The 27,226-nt window shown below is 36.3% G+C and overlaps 1 protein-coding gene across 4 annotated transcripts in view; it reads right to left on the minus strand.

The window, feature by feature from the left end:
- The window catches only part of Fbxw7 (F-box and WD repeat domain containing 7), a 160,279-nt gene that overhangs the window by 49,693 nt on the left and 83,360 nt on the right, over positions 1-27,226 (minus strand). For 2 of the 4 annotated variants that reach the window (XM_013160326.3, XM_023560280.2), the window contains one exon: positions 22,728-23,309. In XM_013160326.3, the coding sequence (XP_013015780.1) occupies positions 22,728-23,240 (513 nt within the window). In that variant the 5' untranslated portion in view covers positions 23,241-23,309. Of the gene's footprint in view, positions 1-4,457; positions 4,797-22,727; positions 23,310-23,870; positions 23,921-27,226 lie in introns of those variants that run through there. The other 2 variants (XM_003476930.5, XM_003476932.5) reach the window with 2 other exon arrangements.

The raw sequence follows: 27,226 nt of genomic DNA on the forward strand, positions 1-27,226 counted from the left end.
ATTACTAAATTTGAGGGTGGATAATGACTCAAATTTGCTTTGCCAACAGAGCGTTCAACGGTTTGCATTGGGGTACGCACAAAATCTTCATACAAATGAAAATTTTATTGTGGAATAATTGAAGATGTTCCTTTTTGAAATGAAAGTAACATAACTGACAATTATGGCAGACCGTGAAACAGTCTATCTAAAACAGACTGGCCAGTAACCTAAAAGGGTGGAAATAGATTGTAATTATACAAAGCTTAGACTAACTAAAAACTACATACACAAAAACAACAAATAATTTTATCTGAGTGACAAAATTAAAATGTGATGTAAGCCTGTTTGTTATCAACAACTCAACAAGAAAAACCTTGAACCGAGCACAGTACTGCTAAGAGTGGTGTTATGCTGCTTTGTCGCACTTACTGAGTGAAAACGGTACTGTATTATGTGCTGATAATCCGTCAGCCATCCTGTTCTTGATTGTTCTCTGCCAAGGACAAAACTGAGGTATCATCCCTCAGTTTATAAAAAGTCAAAGAATAAGCAAGAATAAGAATAGTTCCAGTTCTTTATGATTAATTTTGTTACATACTATGTAGGATGACTTCTAAAGGGAAAAATCTTGAAACAGATTATGCAAAAAATTCTACATTGATGAATTTGCACATTAACTGTTTGAAACTCTGCCTGCTTTTCCTCATACTGCCTGCCAACAGTGATAGGCTCCTCTACCTTCCCTCCAAAATAATACAGTAACACTTGAAAGTAGCAGCTGCAAAGTGTTAAGCTCGTAAGAAAAAATGCATACAAATCACAAAGCATAGAGAAAGAATTGCTAGTACCTACAGGACCCACAGATTAAGTGTCAGCTTTGCTATTTACCAAGAAAACTGGGAGAATTAACTTATTTGAGCCTCAGTTTTCTTATCTACTGAATGGAGACAACATAACTTACAGTATTATAATGATTAAATGAATTAATTTGTTAATGTTATAACAGTGCCTACGATACATGCTAGGTTCTTTTTTAAATAATAGCAATTGTTAACAGAATTACTAAGCTAATATACATGCTGCTAATAAAAAGCAGTATGTTAAGATTACAGTTATTAGAAGTACAAAATTCTTCATCACATTACTAAAGAACTTGAGAAAAGTACAGTTTTCAAAGGAATGAATGGCTTAAAAGTTTCAGCAACCCTGAAACTTTCATATAAGCACAGGTATATGCACAAGATTTATTGTAGTATTGTTACAATAGTAAAAATCTATTTTCAATGTTTTTGTAAGTAAAATTTTACTAAAACAGTCATGCCTACTCATTTAGGGGCAGTCTATGGCTGTTTGAGCTTTGTAGTTTTAACAGAGCTTACATGGTCTACAGAGCCCAAATACTTACTAGCCCTTTGCAGAAAAGATTTGTGGACCCCAAATCTAAGTTACCCCCAAATTATGACAAGAAACAGAAAGGACACTGACATTTTTTTCAAATGACATACAAATATTTTTTAAATTTTAAGGAAAATGATTTTAAATGTGGCATTTGGACAAGAACTTGATATAGAATATAATCATTACAAAAGTGTTTTAGAGTAGCAGAGATCCCAGTTATGTGTTTCACTAGTACTGAGCTCCTGGGTTTCAGACACACAAGCCCATGTGCCACAACCACACCCTGTCTTTTCTATCGAAACTGTGTCCTGCTCTCAGTCTTACCAGGCCATACACCCAAGAAAACAAGGCACTCTAAAAGCAGTATTCGTTTGTAAGCTTGCAGAGGTCAACCAGATATGGTAAAAAGTGCTACACGCCATTTGGAGGTTTCTATCAAGGAAGTATCTTTAAGAGAATATTCTAAAACCGGTCCTGGTAGCAATGGCCTATAATCCCAGAACTCTGGAACATCACATGACTAAGCCTAGTGTCAAGGGGCTGGGGATTTAGCTCAGCGGCATAAGCACCTGCCTTGCAAGCAGGCAGTCGTGAGTTCAATCCCCGGTACCGATAAAAATGAAAAAGAAAAAAAAAAAAAAAAAAAAAAAAGCCTAGTGTCAAAATAAGACCCCATCTCAAAATAAAAGATTAAAAATGGGCTGGCGATATAGCTCAGTGCAAAGTCCCCAATGGGGTAGGGGGTGGGGGAATGAATGAATGAAAATTCTAAATACTTAAAAGTGCTCCAAACTACAATCAAATGAGCCAAAGGAATACCTGTAGAACATCCTTTTAACAAGGATTCCAATTGGTATTAGTGATCAGGGAAGACTGAACAAATATGAATAAAGTATGAGGCTCTCAATACTAATATATTTTCATTTAATGGTAACTGATTAATAGCTAGATCTCTATTTACTGCTGTTACATTCAATTCAAAGTTAACATATTTCAGATCAGATCCTAAAAAAATTATAAAATAATAAATCAGAGTACCAGCAATAATATTATGCTTAACAATAAGGTAAACAACTTTTCTGAAATTTTGAAGACATTAGTTGTAGCTATTATTTTAAAGTGTGTTCACTTTTAAATTACTTTAAAGAAGCTGAACATATCATATCTAATGTGGAGCTACATAAGATATCAGTCACAAATATAATCACCTGATAAAAATATATTTTAATGTGTCTATCATAAACTTTACCAAGAGAAAGTTAGTGACAAAGAGGCAAACTGTTTAAGTAATAAAGAGGAAGCAAAGCTATCTACAGAGTAGTTGTAAAGCGGAGGCGGGATGTACTTTTGTAGCCACTCTAACATTCATTTCTAGTAAAGCCAATGAGTTATGCAATAGCAAGTTATTGACAGATTGGCAGGGAGAAATGAATATGTTCTGGTTTTCGAATTTTAAGATATTCTGTTTTCTTGTATGAATTTTCTTTTCAAATTTAATTCTCTGCTGTTATTACAAGGTTTCAATTCAGCGTAACACAGTAACCTAGAAAAGTCAAATTGAATAGTAACCCTACAGAGCCCTCAGGGAAAGGTTTGAGGTTCTCTATTAATTTATCTTAAATAATCATCTTTTATGTCTTCTAACTTCATGTGCATATTAGAAGGCAGAGGCAGAAAATGTGCACAGTGACATCAAAGTAATCTTCCTCATACCGTGCTTAACTTTACTGGAAATATACTCAACAACAGTACAACATTAACTTTAGATCTGAACAGAATTTCTTATTTATTTCCTTTAATTTTTAAGTTTATTTGTATTGGTATTTTCATTTATAGCTGTATGAAAATAAATTAGCTTATTAATGATTTTAAAGCTATAGAGGCATATGCGTAAAATGCTTAAATCAGAGTGATGACCTCATTCACCAGAGGCTGTAAAACTGACAGGTGAAAGAAGACAAAATAAAAGAAACATTTTCTTGAAGACATAGTAAAGAAGAAACAAGAGGTTTGTGCTCTAGTTTCAGTGTTTAAACTGTATTACATTTTAACTACATTCACATGCTTTCCAACATGGCTGCCACTCATCTGGAATAGTAGAAAAACTTGAAAGGAACTAATTAAAAATCTATTTTTACAAAGACTATGTAAGTTCCACTACAAAGAAGAATTTCTTTATATGAAGGAAAAAATATTTTTCCACAGAGTTGTTCTACATAACAAAATACTTCCGGTTCAGTTAAAAAACACAACCCCCCCCCCACTAACAATATGGATTACATACACTCAATTAAAAAAATCATGTGTCTGTGTTGCCTTCATGTGTTCATGACATAAACATATTTTAGACCTAAAAATATTATCACTTTAGTACATAATCAAAACTGCCAATACCAAGTAGCTCACAATTGCTAATACTAACAGCTTCAAAATTTGAAAGGAGAGCAAAAAATAATGCCGCCCTGAAAGACTCCAATAGACCATAACTAGATTATATATTAGCACACATTTTACAAAACATTTGCTCAGGATGGTCTATATATAACTGGATCATAACTGCCACACAATTGTTAAAATGCTATTTTTATTTTATGTAACAGCAAAAAGTCAGGTATCTATTTTCAATTTAAGAAAAGAGTCACTTGAAAATAACCCACTTTAAAGGGCCAAATAGGCCTGAGGACCCAGAATGCTCTTTAACTGGGCTAAATGCTGCATTTTCCATGTTTAAGCAGAGTTCCACCAGCTGTATGCTTTTCATGAAAAATCACAGCTACAAATTCCGGCTTTAGTATTGTTAGTATTATTTCAAAATGTTTCTTTTTCACATCTACCAATTTTAAATAAGTTTATAGGATTCTATTCTCATGAAAAAGGAGATAAAAAGGTAGATTGGGCATGTAATCCTGCCCTCTAGGCTCCATAACATTGTAAAGCTATCATTTATATAAATTTTCACTGGCTATACAATGCATTATTTGCCTTAGTTATAAATATCAATTGAAATCTAAAGTATTTCTTCAATAAACAAGGCAATTTAAATAAATATTCACATTTTTCAAATGTGTAAGACTTACCCGTCTTCGACAAAAGGGGAGGCCTTGGGCAATGATGCTAATGCTAAATATCTTCATCACAGTTTGATGTGGTAGAGGCTCTTTTGCACTTTTAAGATCAACAGGAACCAAGCCATGGTTTAGAGTAGCTTTTCCTGGTTTTGACATTTTAAAACTCCTCTTGGTTGATGAATACTGTCTACATGTAATATATGCACATTACTAAAAACTCTACCCACAAATTAAACATACATATACATTTATAAATGATAATTTTAAAAGGCTGAGAACCCAAGGCCTGCTGCTTTTGTCTTTGAACCTTCTCCTACCAAATGTCCTGACCTGTCTGAGGCTTGGTGAAGTGCAAACTCTCCTAGAATAGCCAGGAATTATAAACTACTGAAGTGAAAGCTCCTGCTGCCGCCAGTCAAACAGCTGGTGAACTTCCCCTACGGTCAGTAAAGCAAATGTGACCAAGGCAGGGCTGCCCTTCAGGGTCCTTTTAGCATTTCTCTTCACACAGAGCAAAAAACAAAACAAAGTACTTATCATTGTTTCACCTCTGTATAGCTTATTAAGTTAACATTAATACTTTAGGAATGCTTTGAATTCTATCTCAAATTTAAGGAGAGTGTTTCTGCATAGTGAAAAATACATATTTATCTGTTCTATCTTAACTATATTAAAGTGAGCATTATTTTCAAATGTTTACCTTGATGGTACTCTATCATACTATTTTTTTATCTCACACTCATTAAGATAGTAAACACACTCTAGTTCTATTAAAAACTTTGTATTAATCTTCCTAGAAATTTTGTGAACTCAGTTCAATCTGTAATTTTGAAAATCTCATAGATTCTGCTTGAAAATATTAAATAGTCATGTGATTGATTAAAGATAAGCACAAAAAACTGTTTATAAAGTTGTCTATGCTGGCAAGTAATCAAGTCCCAAGTCACTTAATGACAGGGATAAGAATCACAGAATGTACTGACTAAGCTTATGTCACTAGCTGATAAGGTCTTCTGGTACCACCTTCACACAAGCAGCATTTTGTCACGGAAATATCATCAGTTCATGACTCTGCAGTAAAATGTGTAACTAGCCAGCCCACTACAAATCCCTAGTGACTAATTTCTGCAACATAACATAAAGTTTCCTAAAACACAAGAGAAGGAATCTGGCATATGACTAACTGATCAAGGACAAAATCTGGAGGTAAAGACTCTCTTAAATGTGGCTCTGATGGATTCTTTCCCACATTATTTCAAATACTTCCCTCAAGTAACCTCTTATATCAGTGTTAATTTTTATACTATCTTCTCCATTCAAGCCCATGAAGTAGATTATTAAAGACAAGAAAAAACCTTGATGTGAAAATGAATGGTCCTAATAGAAGATAAATTGGACTATCCTTTCACAATGTTTAGCTACCTAGTTTGTTCTACCATTTTCTTTTTTCTTTTTTCCTTCCAGTAGCTGACCTCTCCTTCCAACAGCTTTTATTTGCCTTAATTCCTATTTTTAAACTTTGGAGAAATCTACGTTACTAAATATAAAATGGGCTACACAGAAGACAACTTACATGTAAGAAATATTCTCAGTCTTTCCCTGACAGCACATTCTTAAGAGTAAACATTTTTTATAAGTCACAATTTAAAACACAGAAATGCAAAATCAAGTGCAAATGTGATATTTTTAGTGATACCAAAGTCAGTTTTTCCAAAGAAGATAAATATATGATCAATAAGCAATTGAAAGAGATGTTCAAAATCACTAATTATTAGGGAAACGCAAATCAAAACCACAACTAGTTACCACTTTATATTCTTTAGGATAGGATAGCTATTTAAAAAAAAAAAAAGAAGAAGAAGGAAAGACCTTTTCCCAAAATAAAAACAAGTGCTTGCAAGGATATGGGCAACTGGAAGCTTTGGGCATCAATTATGTGGATGTAAAATGAAAACAGCAGTATCACAGCGCCTCGAGAAGTTAAACACTGAATTACCACGTGATACGGCAGTTCTACTTTTAGATATACAGTACACCCAAAGGAATTAAGAGCAGGGACTTCCAATCCCTGCAGGAGATGGCTATACAACCATGCTCAAACAGCATTATTCACAACAACCAGAAGATGAAAGCAATCTAAATGAACACTGACTGATGTAAGGTTAAATACCAGACACTATGGAATACAACTTAGCCTTTAAAAAGAAGGAACAGTGGCCACACTACAACATGGATAAATCAAGCTCAAAGGCATTACACTAAGTAAAATAATTCAGTGAAAAAGAGGATAAACACTTCAAGATTCCACTTAAATGAGATACTTAGAAGAAACTTGGAAATACAGTAGAAGAGTGGCTGCCAAGGGGCAGGGAAGAGGAAACAAAGGAGTCAGTATTAAATTGGTACTGAGTTTCAATTAGAGAAAAAAAATGAAATACTGGTGAAAAAAGGTAATAACACTTGGACAATACCATGTCAGGACACTTAGTGCCACTGAATTGTATACTTAAGTATAGTAAAAATGTTAGATTTTATCTTAGGGATGCTCAACCACAATAAAAAAGTTTAAATTTAAAAATAATAGAGCCATCATCACCAGAAAATCCTCACAGAGACCTACAGTTAAGAAAGAGAAGACAGCATGAGGCGGCTGGGAATCTGTAAATTCAGAAGACAGGAAGAAAGTGAGGCTGGCATCACAATGACCGTGTCTATACCCCACCAGCCTTCGACCACTCATCAGCATAACTGGCCCAGCCTCATGCTAGTCTCGGAATTTTCTCTGGTGCTCGCTTTATTTCCCAGTCTAAGACTAATATTTTTGCTTGTGTAATATAACCTTCAGTCATGTCATCTCTCCCACTTAAGAATCTTCTGTTCATTATTAGCTACACTATCTACTTTGTTAATATTGCAATATAGTTTTATATACATTGAGATGCTTACTCTCAAAAAAAAAAAAAAATGCTTTCCCTTTGTTCTTCCTCCTGCCTCCTCCTTTCACAGGGCCAGGGATGGAATCTAGGGCCTCATACACACTTAGAAAGTACTGTACCACAAGCTATAACCCTAGCCTGCAGCGATAAACTTGTTAATCAAAGCGCTAACTTCCCTCCAAACTCCTCTTTCTGAACCACAAAGACATAGTTTAAATTATATGATAATCTAATGCCCAAAAAACAGAATTACTACATTCTGTAACCTTAAAATTCATTTATACAGAAAGATGAAGTCACACCAGGTACGAGGAACACATCATGAATCCCACTCTGGGAGCTGAGGCAGGAGAATCAGAAGTCCTAGCCCAGTCCAAGTAACTCAGTAACTTAGAAGATCCTGGCTTAAATCTATAATATCACCACTCTCAAAAAAAAAAAAAAAATCAACTGCAACCTTAATCTCTTGAAAGAGATCTCCAGTTAGAGATCTGTTCCTTTTGGGGAAGACAAATTTGAATTGAAAAGAACTTGGACTGGGAAAATTAAAACCAGTATCAATAGTTTTCATTCCTCCGTTTACAGTTTGAAACAAAACAAAATTTCCCAATTTCAATTTTACAATTATGAGAGAAAGTGGAGTGAAAACAAAAGTTGTGTTTTATACTAGATACCAACTGAAGATACTTAAAATTCAACTTTTTTAAATTGGTAAGTAGCTGCCCTCAACTGGACTGCATGGGGCATTACAACTCCAGTAAACCCAACACTAAAGAAAATACGTTACAACGCATATTTGTAAAAAAGAGGCAATTTTAGTGACAGGAAAAAGTGAATACTAACTCTAAAATGTATGTACTACAAATTTCATCTTTTTTGGAGAACTCAAGAAACAGTACTTCTAGAGCTATGTTTCTAAATAGTATTGAAAGGTAGAAAACACTAAACCTCCCAATACAGAAAACTCCAGTCACCGCGGGAAATCTGACAGGGTATGTAAGAACTCCAACTGTTAATACTAAACATTAACGTCTTAAATTTCAATCTACTTTTAGAAATAGTTAAAATACATATGCCTTTACTACCACCTCTCCCCCAACTCCCAAACTGAGACTCTTAAAAACAGACTAGCACTTTTGATTCCACAAATATTAACAGAGAATAGCATGGTCATGCTATTCTGGGCTGTGCCCAGTATGACCTTAGTCCCTCTGTGCTTCCATTTCTCCTACACAGCATCCACCTCGCATGACTGTGTCGGGGACTGAGTTAGCGTTAGCACACAGAATAATGCCACAGTCCATTACTGTCCATTTGATATTGTTCAACTGTCATTATCATTAGTACTGATTAAAAAATCATGTACAGTTTTGTACATTACATTTCTGTTTCTAAAATCACTAGGAAAGCAAACAGAGATTCTAAAATTCACCAATAATAAAGTGGGAGTAGAATGTTTTAAAACATAGTATCTACACAGTTCAGAAAGATTTTCACTAATTCTATCAAAATTTTCACCAAAAAATGAAGCTGTAATATCTCAGCTGTGGTATCTTCACATTTTAAGATTCCAGTTCTCAAGTATCACCCAGGAAGAGTTCAACAATAGAGATCTTGTGGTACAGAGAAGGTCCCTATAGAAGATCATTTGTTTTGCACAGTTATCGCTTTCTCATTTTCTTTTATTGGAAATTTTGCATTGGCAAAAACTATGATATGCAAATATTACTTGTAACTAAGTATCACCAATGTGGCACTTGGATTACAGACTCCAATTCTCCTGTAACAAAATGCAGGTACAGAAATTATTTTGGGTTTCCACCTCCTTCATTATCATACACAAAGCTTGGGTTTAACTGCTGCAGACAAAAAGACATAACCAATAACAACCATTAAAGGTGACAAAAACTAATCCATAGTATACACATCAGAATCTATAAGATTCTATAAAATTTACCCAAAAAACCACTTAACCACTTAATAATTTATCTACAACTACATTATTCTTTGACTTGACCACTAACTTTCAGCCCAACTGCCTGGGGCTGGCGCTCTAGGTAGCAGACACATCGATGTAGAAAAAATATTGGGTGAATTTTAAATTATAGCTTCAGCCCCACTGCTAGCTGGCATTAACCTCAGACTTCAGATTTCTATTCTGAGAAGGCTAGACCAGATGACTGAGAATGAGCCGCTGCACTCTTAAGAGCGTATGGAAGGTGCCGGGCACATGCACAGCTCAGGGCTAGAAGTGAGCATGAGTGCGGCCTTGGGTTCCATCCTCAGCATCAGGAGGAAAACATCAAAAACAGAACCAGAGGGCAGATAAAGTTCCAACAGGTAGACATTCAGCTTTCCTGGAATGTGCTGGGCTTTCAGTCTGATACGCATTCCTTCATTACCATAATGTGATATAAAGTCTTTCAAAATACCTCCAAATAAAATTCATTGCTCTGACATTATTATGCCTACCTTCTAGAACCAGGCATTTACACATCTGTTGTTCAGGCATATTTTTGTTGTATAAAAAGAAAATATTTTATTGGAAAAGTTACAAGCATAATGATTTTTTAAAAGCTTAAAACATGAAATTCCAGAAAAACATCATCAGTGTTTTTCTGATTCCATATTATACTATTATAATCTGCATATTTTTGTTTTCCTTTCCTAGCTAACCTAGTGGTATAGACAATGCCATACAAAACACATCTGATTTTTTAAAAAATGAGTATAATTTGGATTTTAATTTTATATTTGTGTCTAAGACCTTTAGTTAACTTTAAGGTGATACTTTTCCTCATTCCTTCATCAGACATTTAAAAATTGTCTGAGCTAAAACAAAAATCCAACTAGTACATTAAATTCTGTAAGTATTTCAGAAATGCCCCGTATGAAATACTCAATGAGTACAACATAATTTACCTCATGAATCAGTTTAACTCGTATGTCTGTGGTGGTTATCCCAGTTGTTAAACTGGCCTTATACAGCTGCTCATCAAGAATTTAGCTGATGATTATTATAGTTATACCTTTAAGTCAAGTATGACAAAAATGACATAGATATTACAGGTATTTCAGTCATGCGAAAACTTCAAGTGATGATGGAGTGATTTAAAGTGACTTAACTTTCCACAATTTTCAAAACAAATTTTATTTAAGTGTAAGAAAGACAAAAAAACTTCTAACAATTTTTAAGGTCTATCATTTATATTATTTTTATAAACAAGTTTTCATTTGAAATAAATGGAATATTACTTATCAATCATTTATTTCCCTTGTATAAATTCCAAATACTGTTGCAGTCCAGAGTTATAAATGACCTAACACTAGTAACTCTAAAAGACAGTTAATACAGTTATAGTTAACTATAAATAATGTAAATAATTTTGTTGTATGGCTTTTAAAACCAAACTAATGCAAGACGCTCACCAATCTGATACATTATAAGGGTTTCTCCTATAAAAATAACAAGCTAAATTTATAGAAATGTAAAATATCAGGCAAAGTCAGGACAATTTTAAAAAGTAATACACTAAAGGGTGAGATAACTATACAACACTAATTTTCTTTTTCAAAGGAATTATTTTTATTTATTTAATTAGGTACCAGGGATCAAACTCATGACCTCGCACTTACCAAGCAAGTGCTTGAACCACTGAGCTAAATTATAAATAAAAATGAATTGTTTTGAGCAAGGCAAGCATACCACCACAACCTGACACGTAATTCTAACATGCTATGAAAGCATCTTCAGTTTACTACCATTGAAAGTACCTCTGCAAAGACTTTAAATACAGGATTATTTGCCCTAAATACAGAAAATAAGAGTAGAACAATGCTACAAAAACATGTATGGTCTCATTCCTGGATGTGCTGACAATTATGACCACTGGTCTCTCAGAATTACATATTTGACAAAACACTCTCTCATAAACATAATTAAATTTTTGGCTCAAGTCTAAAATGTCATTCTTTCCAATAAGTGAAACAATAAATGGCTACCAAGAATGATTAAAAACAAAGAAAACTCAATCTTTACAATTCTTGAATATCCCTGAAACAACTTGGAAGAGAAAGAGGAAGAGGTCTACAGACGCTGGTCTCAAGACTCTCAAGCGATAGATAAACAGATAATGATCAGAAAGGTTTAGTCACAAGTCCTAGAAAATATGTTTTATTTCAGTTTGGGACAATGGGGAGAAGATAACACTGCAGGGTTCCTAGTAGTGCTTTACTTCACTTAGTCATCATGAAAAGACTGTGAGGTCTCTCATCATCTTATTATTTACAGAGAAAAAGTTTAAATGTTTTTTATTTTGGAATATATATAGAATCTGTTTTAACATGCCTTTTTTAATGAAATCCCAAAACAGGGGGCAGGGTATTAAAAGCAAAGACAGTAAAAGATCCTAGAACAAACTATGTTCTCAAAGCCAGCCACAGTGTCTCCTATACTGCACGTTATTCGTACAGTATGACCCTGACACTTCTCCCATTTTGTGGAGACCACATCCTCTTCCTTAAGAACCTGGCCAGACTTTTCTGACTATTTCAAACACTAGAGAAGAAGAAAATAACACTGAGTTTCTACCTCACTTGTTGAAACACTTTTGCCATAGCCCTGATGTACAGTTTAGTCTGATCACTCTGAGGTCACTAGGCCAAGAAGTTGAAACTAACCAGGAAAAAAGATCACAGATGGGGAGTCCAAGACTGTATGAAAAGAAAAAAAGATTCCCAATCAATCTGCATATGTCCAAGACGAGCGATGGCCAACTTCCAGTACACATGCTACAGGCAGCTCTTTGATAGCACTGAAAGCTCTAGAAGGTTCACTGTCACTGCCCTAGCCCCTGCTCTTTCGCCTCCAGCTATACTTTGCAGCCCTGATTCTGTAGTGCCCACTGTGAGCACTTCTCACATTCCTAGCCTACAGTAACAAGAAATAATAAAAGTCATTTTACTTTGTTGCAATCCACAAAACCATTGGGTATTTTGCTACACAGTAACAGATAACTGGAACAGCTAACAAAACAAGGAACAGGAGAACAGGGGTCTGTGTACCAAGAAAGCCATCACAGTGGAGTGTGAATTCCAACTTAAGGATTGAAAGGACAAACAGTGATCCAAACTGAAAGAGGGAGCGGCTATTTTGAGGGTGGCAAAACTGTGATGGTAATTTCTCACCTTGCTATCTGTACAATAAAACTCAAAAAGAAAAAGTTCAACATGAAACAAAAGTTCGACATGAAACAAAACAAAAATCAACCCACCTTTAAACTTCCTACAATCATAGTTTTGTCTTTATTTCATATGAACTTAAATGAGTAAGCAGGCAAAATAGAAGAAAAAAACAGGTCAGGTTTAAGACCTAGAAAGCCCATTTAAAAGGACCAATTTGATTTTTGCCTTTTTAGTACATGGGCTCAGTAAAGACAGACATTCCTGTTTCTGGGGAGGGGGAATCAACATTCTTTTTTAAGAGCATAATATATTTATCGAGAGAAAGAAAGCTTCTGCCTAACAGAGAGACAGAAGGGGTCCTGAGCAAGTTGCCTGAAATCCATATTCTTATATGTAAACTTTCCAGAGTTTTAAATGCTAGCAACAAATTTAAATGAGGTTTAAAAAATATTAGATGAGTACTGGACATTGTGGTGCACATCTATAATTCCATCACTCAAGAGGCTGAGGTAGGAGGATTGCTGTTTCAGGCCAGCATGAGCTACATGGTGAGTTCAAGGTCAGCCTAAACTGCATAGCGAAACCCTCTCTCAATATACTCCCCCTACCAAAAAAGATGAGCTAATGATTTACCGTTTCTGTTCTGTTATCCTTGGAGCAAAGAAGCATAAAATATAATACAAATAAAGTGAAAGATTGCTGACATCTAACAGGTAGAGAACTTTTCTTAAAGTTGTAATCACCTTTTCTATACCAAGCTAACAGAATAAAATGAGAACAAGAAATAAACTTCCAAACAGAAAGTAATGGTAGGTGATATATACTATTGATGTACCTCAGCATATTTACATTTTTCATTCATTAAACTCTAAGAAAGATGGCATCATAGTGGTGAGGTGTAAAGAACTCAGCCCGGAACATTAAATTTACCATGCAGACATATACAACCAACACCCACAGCACACGAGCAACACTCACACCTCCTAGTCCTCCAGGGCCTTCTTTGCACTCCCAGCTCTTCTCTGCACTGGGAAACAGTCAGGCACTAACAGCACAGAGACACAAGAAACTAAAGCACTGACATTGAGAGTGTAGTATTTCCTAAAAGCAACTGCTGTTTCAAAAGCAGAGAAGCCACCTTTGATGGCATCCAGAAATAATACCTGACAGAAAGACAAGGCACATTTGAATGGGGGGGACAGGGCTTCAAAAATTCTACACATCAATTTTAACTGTAGGCATCCATGAAAACAGTATCATTCCTCTATGTACGTTTCAGGTAATGAGAGGTTAAAGTCTGAACACAACACACCCCTAACAATAATACTGCTAGGTGAAATCATCTTAATAATCTATGCCAGATACAGATAATAGTCACACCAACAATTTACAAATATGTTCTCTAAGGAGTATACTAAATGGAGATAATTTCAACTTTCCTAAAACTACTGCTTCATACTGCAAAAACTTGGGTATTTTCCCTTATATCAAGCAGTAACACCAGAATTGCTATAGACGTGCCAAAAGGAAAACATTCATTTACTCCAGCTCACTCAGTTCAAGAACATACCAGTATCGTTACAGAACAGAACTTGCATTCTCATTCTGAATGTTTTCATATGATGATGCAAAGCCCCAAGAGCATAAAATTTTCTTTTGCAAATTCCTCCTAGGTTCAGCATTAACAATCAATTACAGAAAAATATCTGCAGGACCAAGAGTGTTTCACAGTTAGCAGGAATAAAAGTTACAATATCAGACAGTTGAACTCTGCTGAAAGCCACAAATATCTACCTAAGTCAATGGAATGGTTTCAATCCACCTAGAAGGTATCTTTAAAATTAAAAATACTTTGCATAGTAAAACATCTAGACTGAACTAGACAGTTAAGTTAGTTTTAGCACAGACTTGAAATATTACAAAATATAATAGCTAACACTTATTAAGGACTTAACTCTGCCAGTTATTGTCCTGAGTACTTACATATATTATCTCACTGAAAGAGCTTAGTAACACTATGTGGTAGACACTACTACAATCCTTAAGTTAATATAAGACAGGTTAAAATTCTGCACAAGAAGGGCAGGGGATTTGGCTCAGTGGTATAAGCACCTGCCTGGCAACTGTGCCACGAAATTGTGAATTCGATCCCTGATATAAAAAAAAAAAATTTTACACGAAGTCAAAATGCCATAGAGCAACATGAAAACCGTACAGTCTGACCAGACTGAACTCTAAACACCACTCCATGAGCTTTACAGCATCTGTTATAGATAGGCTACTGAAGACACGCCCCTCTGAATCACTCGGCCCAACATGGAAATCTTCTCAGAGCAATGGGAAAGCAGTGTTGTGCTGGCATGCCTGGGTATGGATTTGTGATACATTTACTTTCCCTGAGAGACTCTATACACTGTTCTTTGACCTATATTCTTGCTCCATGTTATCATCTAGAGCTAAAGTGGTCCCCAAAGCCTCATGCATTTGGAAGGCGGCTGGATTATGGGGGCTCTACAGGAGGTGCTGCTAGGAGGTGGACTCTGATCAGAAGGTGCAGTCGCTGTGGATATGGTCTGGAAAGGCAGATCTGCCTTCAGTCACTAGGCTTCCCTGCAGCCAGGAGGTGAGCAGCTTCACCACCACGCCTTCAGCCGTGCCACCCTGCCTTGGGGCTGGCTGACTCTGGGCTGAAATGTGAGCCAAAGTAAACCTCCTCTCCCTGAATTGTGGGTGTCTGGTACTGTATCCCAGGAAAGCAGCTGAGACACCGCAGTGCCTCATAACTCATTCCTTATCTCTTCTCTGCGCCTTTACTCCAGTGTATTCCTGCATTTTCCCTGGTGCTGACTTTCATCTATATTTTATCATTTTTATTGCATGTGTTCTCCTACCTACAGAGCACAACAAATTCCTTGTGAAGCAGAGATGTACATTTCCTTAAAATAAGGTCAATTACCTTGTCAGTTTACCACCTAAAACCAATATATCAAGTCCATGAGAAAAACTGATCTTACCTGGTTGGCTCAGTTATCTGCTGTGCTGTGATCTCCTCTATGTGTAAATGGTGTGCTTCCCTCAGAAAAAGGGAGCATACCCAGCCTATGAGAAATGTCCTACTTCCTCCTCAAAACATAACCCAAAAATTAGTAACAAGAAGTGCTATCTCCAGCACAGTACACCTAAGAAAAAAACAAACATTTAACCAGGGCTCTACTTATATTTTGAACTTTCTACAAGTCATCAAAATAGCAGTACATAGTTCAAATGGACCCTGTCACTTCTGCAGGGCCTGCACAGAGTTGTGCAGGTTTTGTTTGTTTTCACTGAACATTTACCATCTTGTGGGGAAGGCAACGTTTTACACAATGTGTAAGGACCTAAACAGTTTTACTGGCTGGTCATGACCCTCTTCTACAAAAGGCTCATATGTTATATAGGAGTTCTGATCTCTTAGTCCCAAAAAGCAAAAGAAATTGAGGAAGATTAAACTGTTTAGATATTCTTTTCTTTAAGATGACTAAGTACTTAAGCCCCGTAAAATTTTCTTCTATGTTAACATAGAATCTGGACAAAAAACATAGACTCTTCATATAGACCTTTCTTTTCTCATATACACACTAAAGGAGCCTGGAGCAAATAACAATGGGAGGCCTTTCATACCATGCATTTATGAATAAATCCTTGAGAAAATTTCAAAAACATACATATATTCCCAAAGCACAGTAAGTTTGCATGCATGTGTACATTTATCCCAAGATCCACTCTATCATCATTTTTGGTGTTACTACATAGCAAAATGGAAATGTTCCAGCCATTTATCAAAAAGTAAAAGCAAAATCAAAAACCAAAGTATTCCACATTATGACAATCCTCATTACTAGGCCAAATATTTATGCCAAGATTTGGGTGAGAAATGATGAACCAGGACACAAAGCACAAGAGAGATAAGCACATACTAAATATTTTAAGTACATGGAAAGCAGCTCTATCAACAGCAACAAGGTGCTATATAGCCCTCTAGTGTTCAGTGAAGAAACATAAAATTCTTAAACAAATGCTTACATATAATGGTTCATAGTAAAAGAAAAATAGTAATACTTTCTCTAATTTACCACTATGGTAAATATATCAGTACACAATTCTACAAACCTAAGTATGGTGGTTACCTCGGAATTACCGAAGTAATTGGTTGTAGGAGGCACAAACAGGTACCAAATAAATACACAAACAGGTACCAAACAAAGCATGTTGGCTGGACAGGATAGTGAGTAACCAGGCTATCGACACAGCCAAGTTTTAACTTGTGCACTGAGTACCATACAATAATTTCTGTATGAAAATGCCTTGAATACCAAAGTCTACCATTTTCAAAGCAGCACAGTAATCAAGGTATGACTATATTTCATTTCTTTAATGGATTCATACTGTCGTGCTTTCTTTAGAGTATCCAGTAAAAAAAAAACAAATTCTGAAATGATTTTGAAGTATTTTCCCATAAAAAAATCCCAACACTGGGGCTGGGGATTTAGCTCAGCAGCATAAGTGGCTGCCTTGCAAGTGTGTGGTCATGAGTTCGATCCCCGGTTCCGATAAAAAAGAAAAAGACAAAAAATAAAAATTAAAAAAAAAATCCCAACACGAAATGAAAGAAAATAGCATTTCCCAATTAAGAATTAAATAGCAAGAAATGTAAGGCAAGATTCAAAGAAGAAACAAAGGAATGCTATGTCTATAAACTAAGTACCTAAATAGATCGAAATTCCCTAGCCATATTTCTTCTCTGTATTCTGCTTTTGTAACTCATTCAATTTGCTTTTTTCTCTATTATACTAATTCACAGATAACTAAAATTAATTATATCAATCAAAAAGATTAAATATATGAAAATGCATCCTGCAGAAGACAAGTCAAGGATAAGGTTGAGATTTTAGGACAAAAGTGAAAGCTCTGTAAGCAGAGAACAATCTCATTAATAAGAATCAGAAGACTGCAATCACTGATGAAATGATTTTAAAATTGATTAAAGCTGATGGAAAATTAATTTTAAAACAGACCTAAATGTGTTACATTTATATCCATTTATAGTTTATATGTGGGGAAAGGGAGCTGATGTATAACCAAGATACAACTTTACCACCAGCTTTGTCATTCATTTGCTGTCCTGGTGCACTTTCCAGGCTAAACCCTAGAAACCACAGGATACTCGGTAAAGATCCTCCATTGTTCAGAACATATCTCTGCTGGTAAACAATACAAGACTGCACACTAAAGGCAGACTGTGTGTCACCTCTATAGCTCATCCAGGTACAGAATTTTGCTCACACAATTTGAAATGAACCTTAAAAAGACAGAAATAATCCTGAGGCTATACAGTGAGGAAGACTTAAAAAAAGCTTAAATGGAGGTATCAAGAAAGCATGAACATTTTTAAAGTCAAATACACATTTTCCTGAGGCAGATGGTAAGGTAGAAACAAGCTAAGCAATATAATATAAGGAATATAAGAGGGTTTTAAATTTTTATGTATGTTTAAATATGCCTTAAATTTTAAAAGAATAAAAGGCAAAAAGAACTCTCAGTGAACTAAGAATAGAAGGTCAACATGACAGAGGCTATTAAAAAATATCTACGGTTAAATTCTGAGTTTATGAGAAACTTGAAGCTTGTTCCATTTAGATCAGGAAAAAGGCCACAATGGTCCTTCACCTCTCCTTCCCAACATCATACAAGAAGTTGTAACTAATGTAGTAACCCAAGAAAAGGAAAAAAAGATACCTAACCAGGTTAAAAAGAGGAAATAATATTGTCTTTGGTCAAAGATGACATAATCCTCTATGTAGAAAACCAGAAAGCATGGTCAAAAACAACTGAATAATTATAATAAAAGTTGTAGGATACAATATACAAAACTGAATCACTTTCCTATAAATCAGAAATGAACAAGTAGAATGTGAAATGAGAATTATAATACCACTAAAATTAATGCCACCAAAAAGGAAATATTTAAGTATGAGGAAAACATGTATAAGATCAATGTGAAGAAAACCACAAAGCTCTGATAAAAGACATCAAAGAAGTGAATAAATGGAGACATATTCCATGTTCTTATACAGGAAGAACAAAAATAATATTCCTAACACCAACATCTGCAAGATGATGGTTCTCTCCAACTCGGTCTAAAGGCACAACACGATTCCAATCAAAAGCCCAGCAGTTATCTTATAAACATCAGAAACTGTTCCTGAAGTTCCTATGAAAGCAAAAGACCTAGAGTAGTCAATACAACAGTGAAAGAAGAGGAAAAGTTTGAAGACTGATACTATGCAACTCTGGAGCCTTACTATTAAAGCTACACCAATCTCAACCACATGGCATGAAGAAAAAACAGATAAAAGGGACAGAATCAAGAGACCAAGGTAAAAATAGTCAACTACATGAACAAAGGAACAAAAAGCCAATATAATAGAGAAAAGATGTGTGATCCACACCGCTGTGCTAGAATAACCAGAAATCTATCACCACCACCATCCTTCCTGAAAGGATAGGACAGGACAGGACAGGGGCAGACAGGAAAGGAAAAAAATTAAAAAGAATCTAGATATAGATCTTATATCCTGTACAAAAATTAACTAAAAGAGGAACACAAACCCTAAGTGTGAAATAAAAAACAAAACCCCCAAACTACAACATGTCTAAGGGCAGGTATGGTAGCACATGCCTGTAATCCCAGCACTTGGGAGGCTGAGGCAGGAGGATCATTGAAAGTCTGAAGCCAGCTGAGACTACAAAGTAAGTTCAAGGCCAGTCTGAACCCTGTCTTAAAAAGACCAAAAACAACAACCACAAAAATCTTTCTAGACGATGATATAGGCAAAAATCTACATGACCATGAGTAGGGTGTGTCAACATTTTTAGACACCACACAAAATGCATCCTCCATGAAAGAAATAACTGATTAGTTAGACTTCATTAAAAACAAAAATGTGCGCCTTTGGAAAGATATTATCAATAGAATGAAGTGATGAGCTACTACTGAGGGAAAATATTTGCAAAGGACACACCTGATTTAAAAAAAATCCAAAATACAAACAACTCAACAGTAAGAACACAAACACCCTGATTTAAAATGGGCAAAAGATTTTAACAGTCACTTCACTGTTACATGGCAAGTAAGCATACAAAAACATGTTCCCCACCATATGTCATTAAACAATTACAAACAAAACTAACAGATACTAATAAGACATCACATACACAGTAAAATAGCCAAAATTGAAAACACTGGCAAACTTTATCTTTGAAAAAGGCACCAAACACATTGGCTGGAAGGAAAAGTAGCCTGACATGAATGGTGCTGGGAAAACAGGCTCTACACATGCCGCAGATTCAAACTGGACCCGTATCTTTCACCATGTACTAAGCTAAAATCAGAATGGATCAAAGATCTTAATAAAATAAATAAACATAAAACAAAACACTGGCAACATCAAACACTTAGTGAGGAGAAGCAACAGGACCAGCTTCTCTGCTGGTGGAAATGTAAAGACCACATGGCCTCTGGAAACCAGCTGGCAGTTTCTTACAACAGTAAAGATGCTGTTGCCATTTGACTCAACAACTGCCCTCTTCTCATTTATCCAAATAAGTTAAAACTTATTTTTACACAAGACCCTCTACAGGATATTCTTGCTGGCCTGGTTTATAAATTGCCACAATCGAGATGTCCTTTGGAAGATGAGTAGAAGATGAATAAACCATGGTACATCCAGGCAGTGCTAAAAGGAAATGAGTTGTCAAGCCATGACCTACACGCATACTACCAAGTGAAAGAAGAAATCTGAAAAGCTGCATGTGACTGCAAGTACTTAACCTAGGCTGACTCAGTGTTTCCAGTTCTCCCTCCTTTGCAAAGGCAAGAGGTGGCTATTTACTGGTAGATGCCTCTCAGGATCAGTGCTCTGAGAACAGAAGCACTTCCTTTCTAGACATGCCTGCACCTAGCAGGATGGGAACTACAGTGCATGGCCTTGCAAGTACAGTAGGGCAAGGACGCTGCTGAGGCTATCACTCTGTGGAGTGGGATGACAGCACAGGACTCAGAGCCCCAGTAGGTCTCAGACGTTCCCACACTGTCCTACAAAGTTTCCAGAGGGTAGTGGGAGGATGGCAGACACAAATGAGGAACTACCATTTTGATCTTCTGACTGGCTAATGATCCTTGAGCCTGTCTCCCACATTGTTCAGAACCTACAGACTAGAAGGGTCTCCTCCGGTGCCCAAACTCCAATACACCTGCACGCTATCCTTTTAATACGTTTCAGCCAACATGCCTTTTTTATGTGCAGCAAACGAAAAAACTGTAAATACCAGGAGGAATGTGACCATTAGGATGTGGGGGAAATGGGTAAATTTTTAGGTAAGGAATGAAGTTCACAGAAGGAAAGCACTAGAGTAAATATGGGAGATCAGGATTAGATCAGAGTAGTTCCCAAGCAAGTCTCTTTTCATGAAAAGATTAGGAGGATAGGATTTAATCTTATTGTTTTTCATATTAGTAGAAAATTATTGGACAGAAAAAATGTTAAGCCTGTAATCCTAGCACTCAGGAGGCTGAGGCAGGAGGATCACTGCAAGGTCAAGTCCAGCCTGGGCCACAAAGTGAGCTCAAGGTCAATCTGAACTGCATAGCAAGATCCTGTCTGAGAAAGACAAAAATAAATACAATACAATACAATAGAAATGAGTTGATAATCTGCTCCCAAAAATGTGAAACATTCTTTAATGTGAGTTGATTATCTTTTCAGAAAGCAAGATTTTGCAGAAATATAATAAGGCTGCTGCCAGAGTTAAAATTGAAGAGACATTCTTATCTACAGAAGCATCATGATTCTTGGATTTGCAAGAAGGCCAGTAAAATTCAGAGCATAGTTAGCAAACACCTCATGGTTAAGAACCATGTCTGATGGCCTCTAGAGAGTGGCCCATCAATTTTTTGTATTGTCACTTCTTCCTGTTACTGCTATAGTCTCGAGGTCTCATATCTTTAATGATGCTTTCTTACTTTGTTAAATACTACAAAGACAAGCAGTTAACTGAGCACTCTCTACTCTTTAAAGAGTAGCTCTGTGACACAGTACATACGAGAGTGCCTTCCACCCCCAGCCTAGGATCTGTAAAAATCTCACTTAGCGGAGTGCATCAAGTTCCACCACAGGGGGCAGCATAACACATGGAAAGAAGAACTGTTAAATGGGAATACAGGGTAAAACCTCTCACTTGGGGCTGGGGATTTAGCTCAGCGGCATAAGAGCCTGCCTTGCAAGCAGGCAGTTGTGAGTTCGATCCCCAGTACCGCTAAAAAGGAAAAAAGACAAAAAAAGACACACACACAAAAAAAACCTCGTCACTTACACCATAATTTGGCTGCGGTGAATCTCCACCACATTGTGTTATAATCATAGGTCCCTGCACAATGCATGGGCTTAATAAACAACAACTCTTAATGGCCACTATAACTGATTTAACATTAGGATGCTCTCAAACTTCTAGCATACAGTTTGCCATAGATTCCCATAAAAATAAACTTAGTGATAGGGAAAAACTTGTTCTTAGTTTGGACAGTTTTCAATGTGTTTTTAATGAATAAACCAATGCAAGGAAGAAACTAATTTTCTAATGTCCTATGTAAACATCACATTAAGGAATGATGTACAAATAAGTCTAGCTTTCCACACGGTTTAGGGAACTGCCAAAAAACAAAATTTGGAAATTATGCTGGGTAGAACTGCAGAAGGCTAGATCTACATTAGTATTTTTATATGGAACATTTAAAATGCTCTTATGCCTACTTTTTTTCAAAAGTCAAAGTTTAATAAAACTTGACAAAAACCTGTGGTTTAGGATACTATCTACAGAAATCTTATAATTATCAAAACTTCCTCTGTTTGCAATAAGACTGCTCCATCACCAATTTTTCTTTATGATATATATGATTATTTATGATACTTTCTAATACCTTATGCAAAGCAAAAATTAGTTCATTTTATTACCATACAAGTGGATATTAATTAGTAGTAATACAAAGGCTAGGAGGAGAATTTCACTGTAATGAAAACAGCTGTTCAGCGCGTCTGGTCAACAGCAGGCTGAATGTACTCACTTTTGTCGTCTTTGTGTAGAATGGGGAGGAGAGCTGGTGAATGGGCAGGTCCACAGTGCTACTGGAGTTTGTGACACTGTTACTATGTATATGTTCGTCCTCTCTGCTACTGTCATCAGATTGATCAAAATCATCACTTTCCTGGTCCATTTCCTCCTCCTCTTCCTCCTCCTCATCCTGCTCACCAGCACGTTCTTCATCTTCCTCCTGCTCGTCTTGGTTTCCTGAGGAGTCCTCATCTACTGAGATAAACTGATTATTGTTTTCTTCCACTTGTCCTTGCTGGGACTCATTCTGGTCTCCAGATCGAGGATCTGCTCCCACAACTTCACCGTTTCTCGCAGTGCGCTCCTCCTCTGGCTGCCTCAGCTGCGGCGGTGGTGGCTGCTGCTGCGCCTCCTCCACCACCCGGTTCATCTGCTCCGCATCCGCCTGGCTGGAAGAAGGGTTCCCTCGCAGAGAGCCTCCTGTCCGTCGCCTTTTGCTGCCCACAGACAGCAGTTCCTGATTCATTTCCAAAAGCCAGCTTGCCACTTCCTGAACCCTGGCCAGACTATCAGAAGACGCGATGGTTTTCACATTCTGCAGGGAAAATGAGAGGCAGAAACAAGATTTGTACTCTCATGTTTTGTATTTGTATTGTACTAATTATCATTAGAGACCACAAAACATATTTGATGCTCAAGGCATTAACATGTTCTTAGCAATCAATATAGAAAGAGTTCTGACTTTTTCTAAAATCAGATAATAAAGCTTTAATATACTTTTAATAATACATAGCACTAAGCTATACAAGTTTAATTTAGTTCTTTGACCAATAAAACAACTGGAAATAGTAGTTCATAAACTGTATTCTGTGTAACACTCCCATAAAATATTGGTGTATTACAAAAGGTACACAAAGAAGCATATTCAGTGCTCAGTCAAGTTCAGGAAATAAAGAAGCAAATCAAGTATAAAGCCTTTATTTACCCTGAAAACTTCCCATAGTCTGATTGCATACTCTTACCTTCAGACACAATGTTCTGAAAGGTAACAAGTAGAATCATTATGATTTCACTTTGCTACAATGACTGTAAATCAACCAGACAGCAAATAAACAAAAACTCATTTGAAAAAAAGAAAAAGTTCTTAAGTTCATACCCTCTGACCCAGTAATTCCACTTCTGGCAATCTATCCTAAGGAAGTAATCCTAAAACAGAGAAAAAAAATTATACTGAAGATGCTTAGTGCAGCTTTATTCACGAAAGCCAAAAAAAAAAAAAAAAAAAAAAAAGCAAGTACAAATAAAAAGCAAACTCAGATGTTCAACATGAAAGACTACATGAACTGGAATATACAGCACAGTCCCTAAACATAATGTTCGCCCAAAAAAAAAAAAGGGAAAACATACTTTTTGTATTACATTATGCAGAAGGAGAAATGCAGGAAATTATATGACTACAGTGTGATTTTTTTTGCTGTTGTTCCCACTATGATTTTTAAACTGCATAAAAATCAGATGACAATACTTCAAATATATTACTATTGCCTAAAGTGCCTAAACTGCACTTTAGGCAATAGTAATATATCCTTTAAGACTTTACCATATTACTCAAATTTTATATATCAAACATGTTTATTATGTTTTTTAACATAGGCTCTGAAATTTGATAGAGCATCTTACCACTGTGTTTATTTTAACTGCACCCTCTGCTGGTACCTAGACACATATGATGTTACCTAAATACCAATACATTATCCACATTTTTAAAAAGCTAACAGACATATTTGATGTTTCCTAAAATAATGACAGCATGTTAACCATATTTTTTAAAAAGTAAACACTCATTACCTAAACAGTGAAACTTCACAGTCTGGCTGTCAATCTGTATGTGTGATAATTAACTTTATAAGGATTTATAAGATAAATTAATCTGGCACTGGCAAAAAGGGAGGTGAGATACATTTCATTACTGCAAACATGTACTAATAAAAATTTAAAGTTTTTAAAAAACCTCCAAAACAAACCAAAAAATAAAACTTGAAACTTCAATACAGAACAGGTTAACAAATGAAATTTTATTAGAAAGTATTTTTTGATTTTAAAGTTAATTCTGATCTTTTAACAAAAACTTTTTATATAACTTAGAAAACCAAACACAAACAACACAGTTCTATATCCTAAAAAAATACAATAAAAATTCAAGGATGTTTTTATTTTATCAACAGAAGTACATAATGTCAAGATATATCAAATATATACTTTATTTTTATCAACTGATGAAACTAAATTTGAGTTCAATAAAATAAAATCTGATAGTAAATATACTTTGTACTAAATTGCACTTTTACTTAAACTTAGGTAAAAATGACTCAAGGTCAGGAATAATACCAATGAAAAGAAAACCATAGCATCTTTAAACTGAAAATGTTCCTTACATCACAGACAAGACAACTGGGATTCAAAGAAATTAAGAAAGTATCTCAAGATTGCTAGCTTCAAGCAACACACAGACAACTTGACACCCCACTGCATCTTCCTTTCTGTACTTCAGTCAACAATAACTACGTACAATAAAACCCTAAAAGATTATGAATCCATCACATTGACAGTGCCTTCTTTTCTAAAACCGGAGTAGATGATAAAATGTGCTCAATCTTGTAATTCTACTACTCACAGTTCAGCAAGAGCTTCTGATCTCAGTCCAAGTCAAAGCCAATGTCCTCTGTGGTTGCCCACTAGAGATTCTCTAGAATCTACACAAGTCCCACCACTCTGAGCTCATTCTCTCCTCTCTCCTTCTGACCTTGCTCCATCTTTTCTATCCGCCGGCTGTTGCTCTTCCTGAATGGCATGGTTCTTTCCATCACTTCCTTCCGTACCCTGCGGAGATGCCTGCTCATCAGTGACACGTTCCTGACCAGCCCACGTAAAATGGCAAACCCACCATCATGGTCCCTTTTCCTCTTGTCCTAACTTACTCTCTTCTTCATATTCTAAGACACAGTACCTGCTGAACATTAAGTGCCTATTTGTCCAACCATTTACTTATTTTCTGTTTTCCCCACTCAATTTTTGCTCCACCAGGAAAGGGACTTTCCTTTTTGCCACTGTTACCTCCAGCACCCACAAAACCATGTGCTTCAGTAAGCATTCATACTTTAAAATACATTTACTGAGCAAGCAGCCATCAAGTCTTTTAAAAGTTACGCTCTGTATAACTTTTGAAGTCACTTGTAGTACTTCTGAAATTGGTTAGGATATAAATCCTAATATTTTAGCACTTGCCTTAAAATTATTTTCAAAGTCACAATTTTTTTCTTTACCAGATTTCTATCACAAGCTATAAAGCAATTATATAACTAAAAATATTAATATTTCAAACAGTCTTGTCATTTTTTGAGTAATTCTGGTTCTAAACCTTCTGTAGTGCAGCCAACTTGGAAACCACGTATAAAAATTAGAGACTGGAAAATTCAACAGATCCTCAGTGTTAATGAAATCAACATAGATGGGCATTCCTGGGGACTATCATATACCCAGCAAGGAATTCAGTTTTACGGATCTGAGCCAAATAAATCCTGCACCTTATCTTCACTGGAAAGGATGCAAAAGACTGTTTCTCAATCCAAGTAATGGTACCTACCTTTCATGTTACTTAACTTACACATTTCAGTTTTGTTCAGATGATCCTGGACTTATTCCATCATAAGTAAATTTTCGAACAGCTATTAAATGTTTTGCCATTTTTGCAGTTTTCACATTGCTGGACGCCTACTCTTGGCTCCTTTAGTCAGGCTGGTCCCCAAATTCCCCCCCGGGCTTCCCCTGGGACTGTCCCTGAGGCAGCAGCACTGCTTTGCTCTCCACTACCAGGTCCCTGCCTCCCTACACTTCTGTGTTTTTTTGAAACTCAGGGTTTCAATGATCACATAAAAAGCTATGGTTCTCCATTCTACCATATCTGTTTGACTACTGACACTACCAGCCCTATGAATGATCAGCACAAGTTCACTTGAAAATCCAAACTTCTCCCGTATCTGCATGCAGCCAAAAATATTGTTCGTCTGTGTTTCTTCTATTATCTTTAGTTTACTGACTAGAATTATATTTTAGCCAACTGCAGTCATAAGGAACTCAACGGCTCTTAATCTCGTTTCCTTCAATACGTTAGTCCTAAAGGCCACAAGAAGCAGCCAGGCAAGCGAGGCACATGTGTGAGGCAGCAAAGTAGGTGCCAGAGTAGGGAGTCGGTCTACACGCAGCCTCTGCATGGGGGGTGGAGGGACGGGGGCCATAAGTGGTGTCACAGCCTGACTGAAGAATAACGCATGACCCGCACCGTGTAGAAGCCCACTAAGTCAAAGGTAGAACAGGTAAGAACATTGCGGGGGCGGGGGCGGGGGCGGGGAGGTTCCAAATCTGAGCAGGGTAAGGAAGGTGTCCACACGGAGGTAAAGTCCTAAGGTCTGAAAGGGGTTAAGGAGGGTGCAAAGCCACGATGGTACCCGGCTC

The sequence above is a fragment of the Cavia porcellus genome, unplaced genomic scaffold (assembly GCF_034190915.1).
Source record: "Cavia porcellus strain 051 isolate PalLab524CR breed Dunkin Hartley unplaced genomic scaffold, mCavPor4.1 scaffold_14, whole genome shotgun sequence".
Lineage (NCBI taxonomy): Eukaryota > Metazoa > Chordata > Mammalia > Rodentia > Caviidae > Cavia > Cavia porcellus.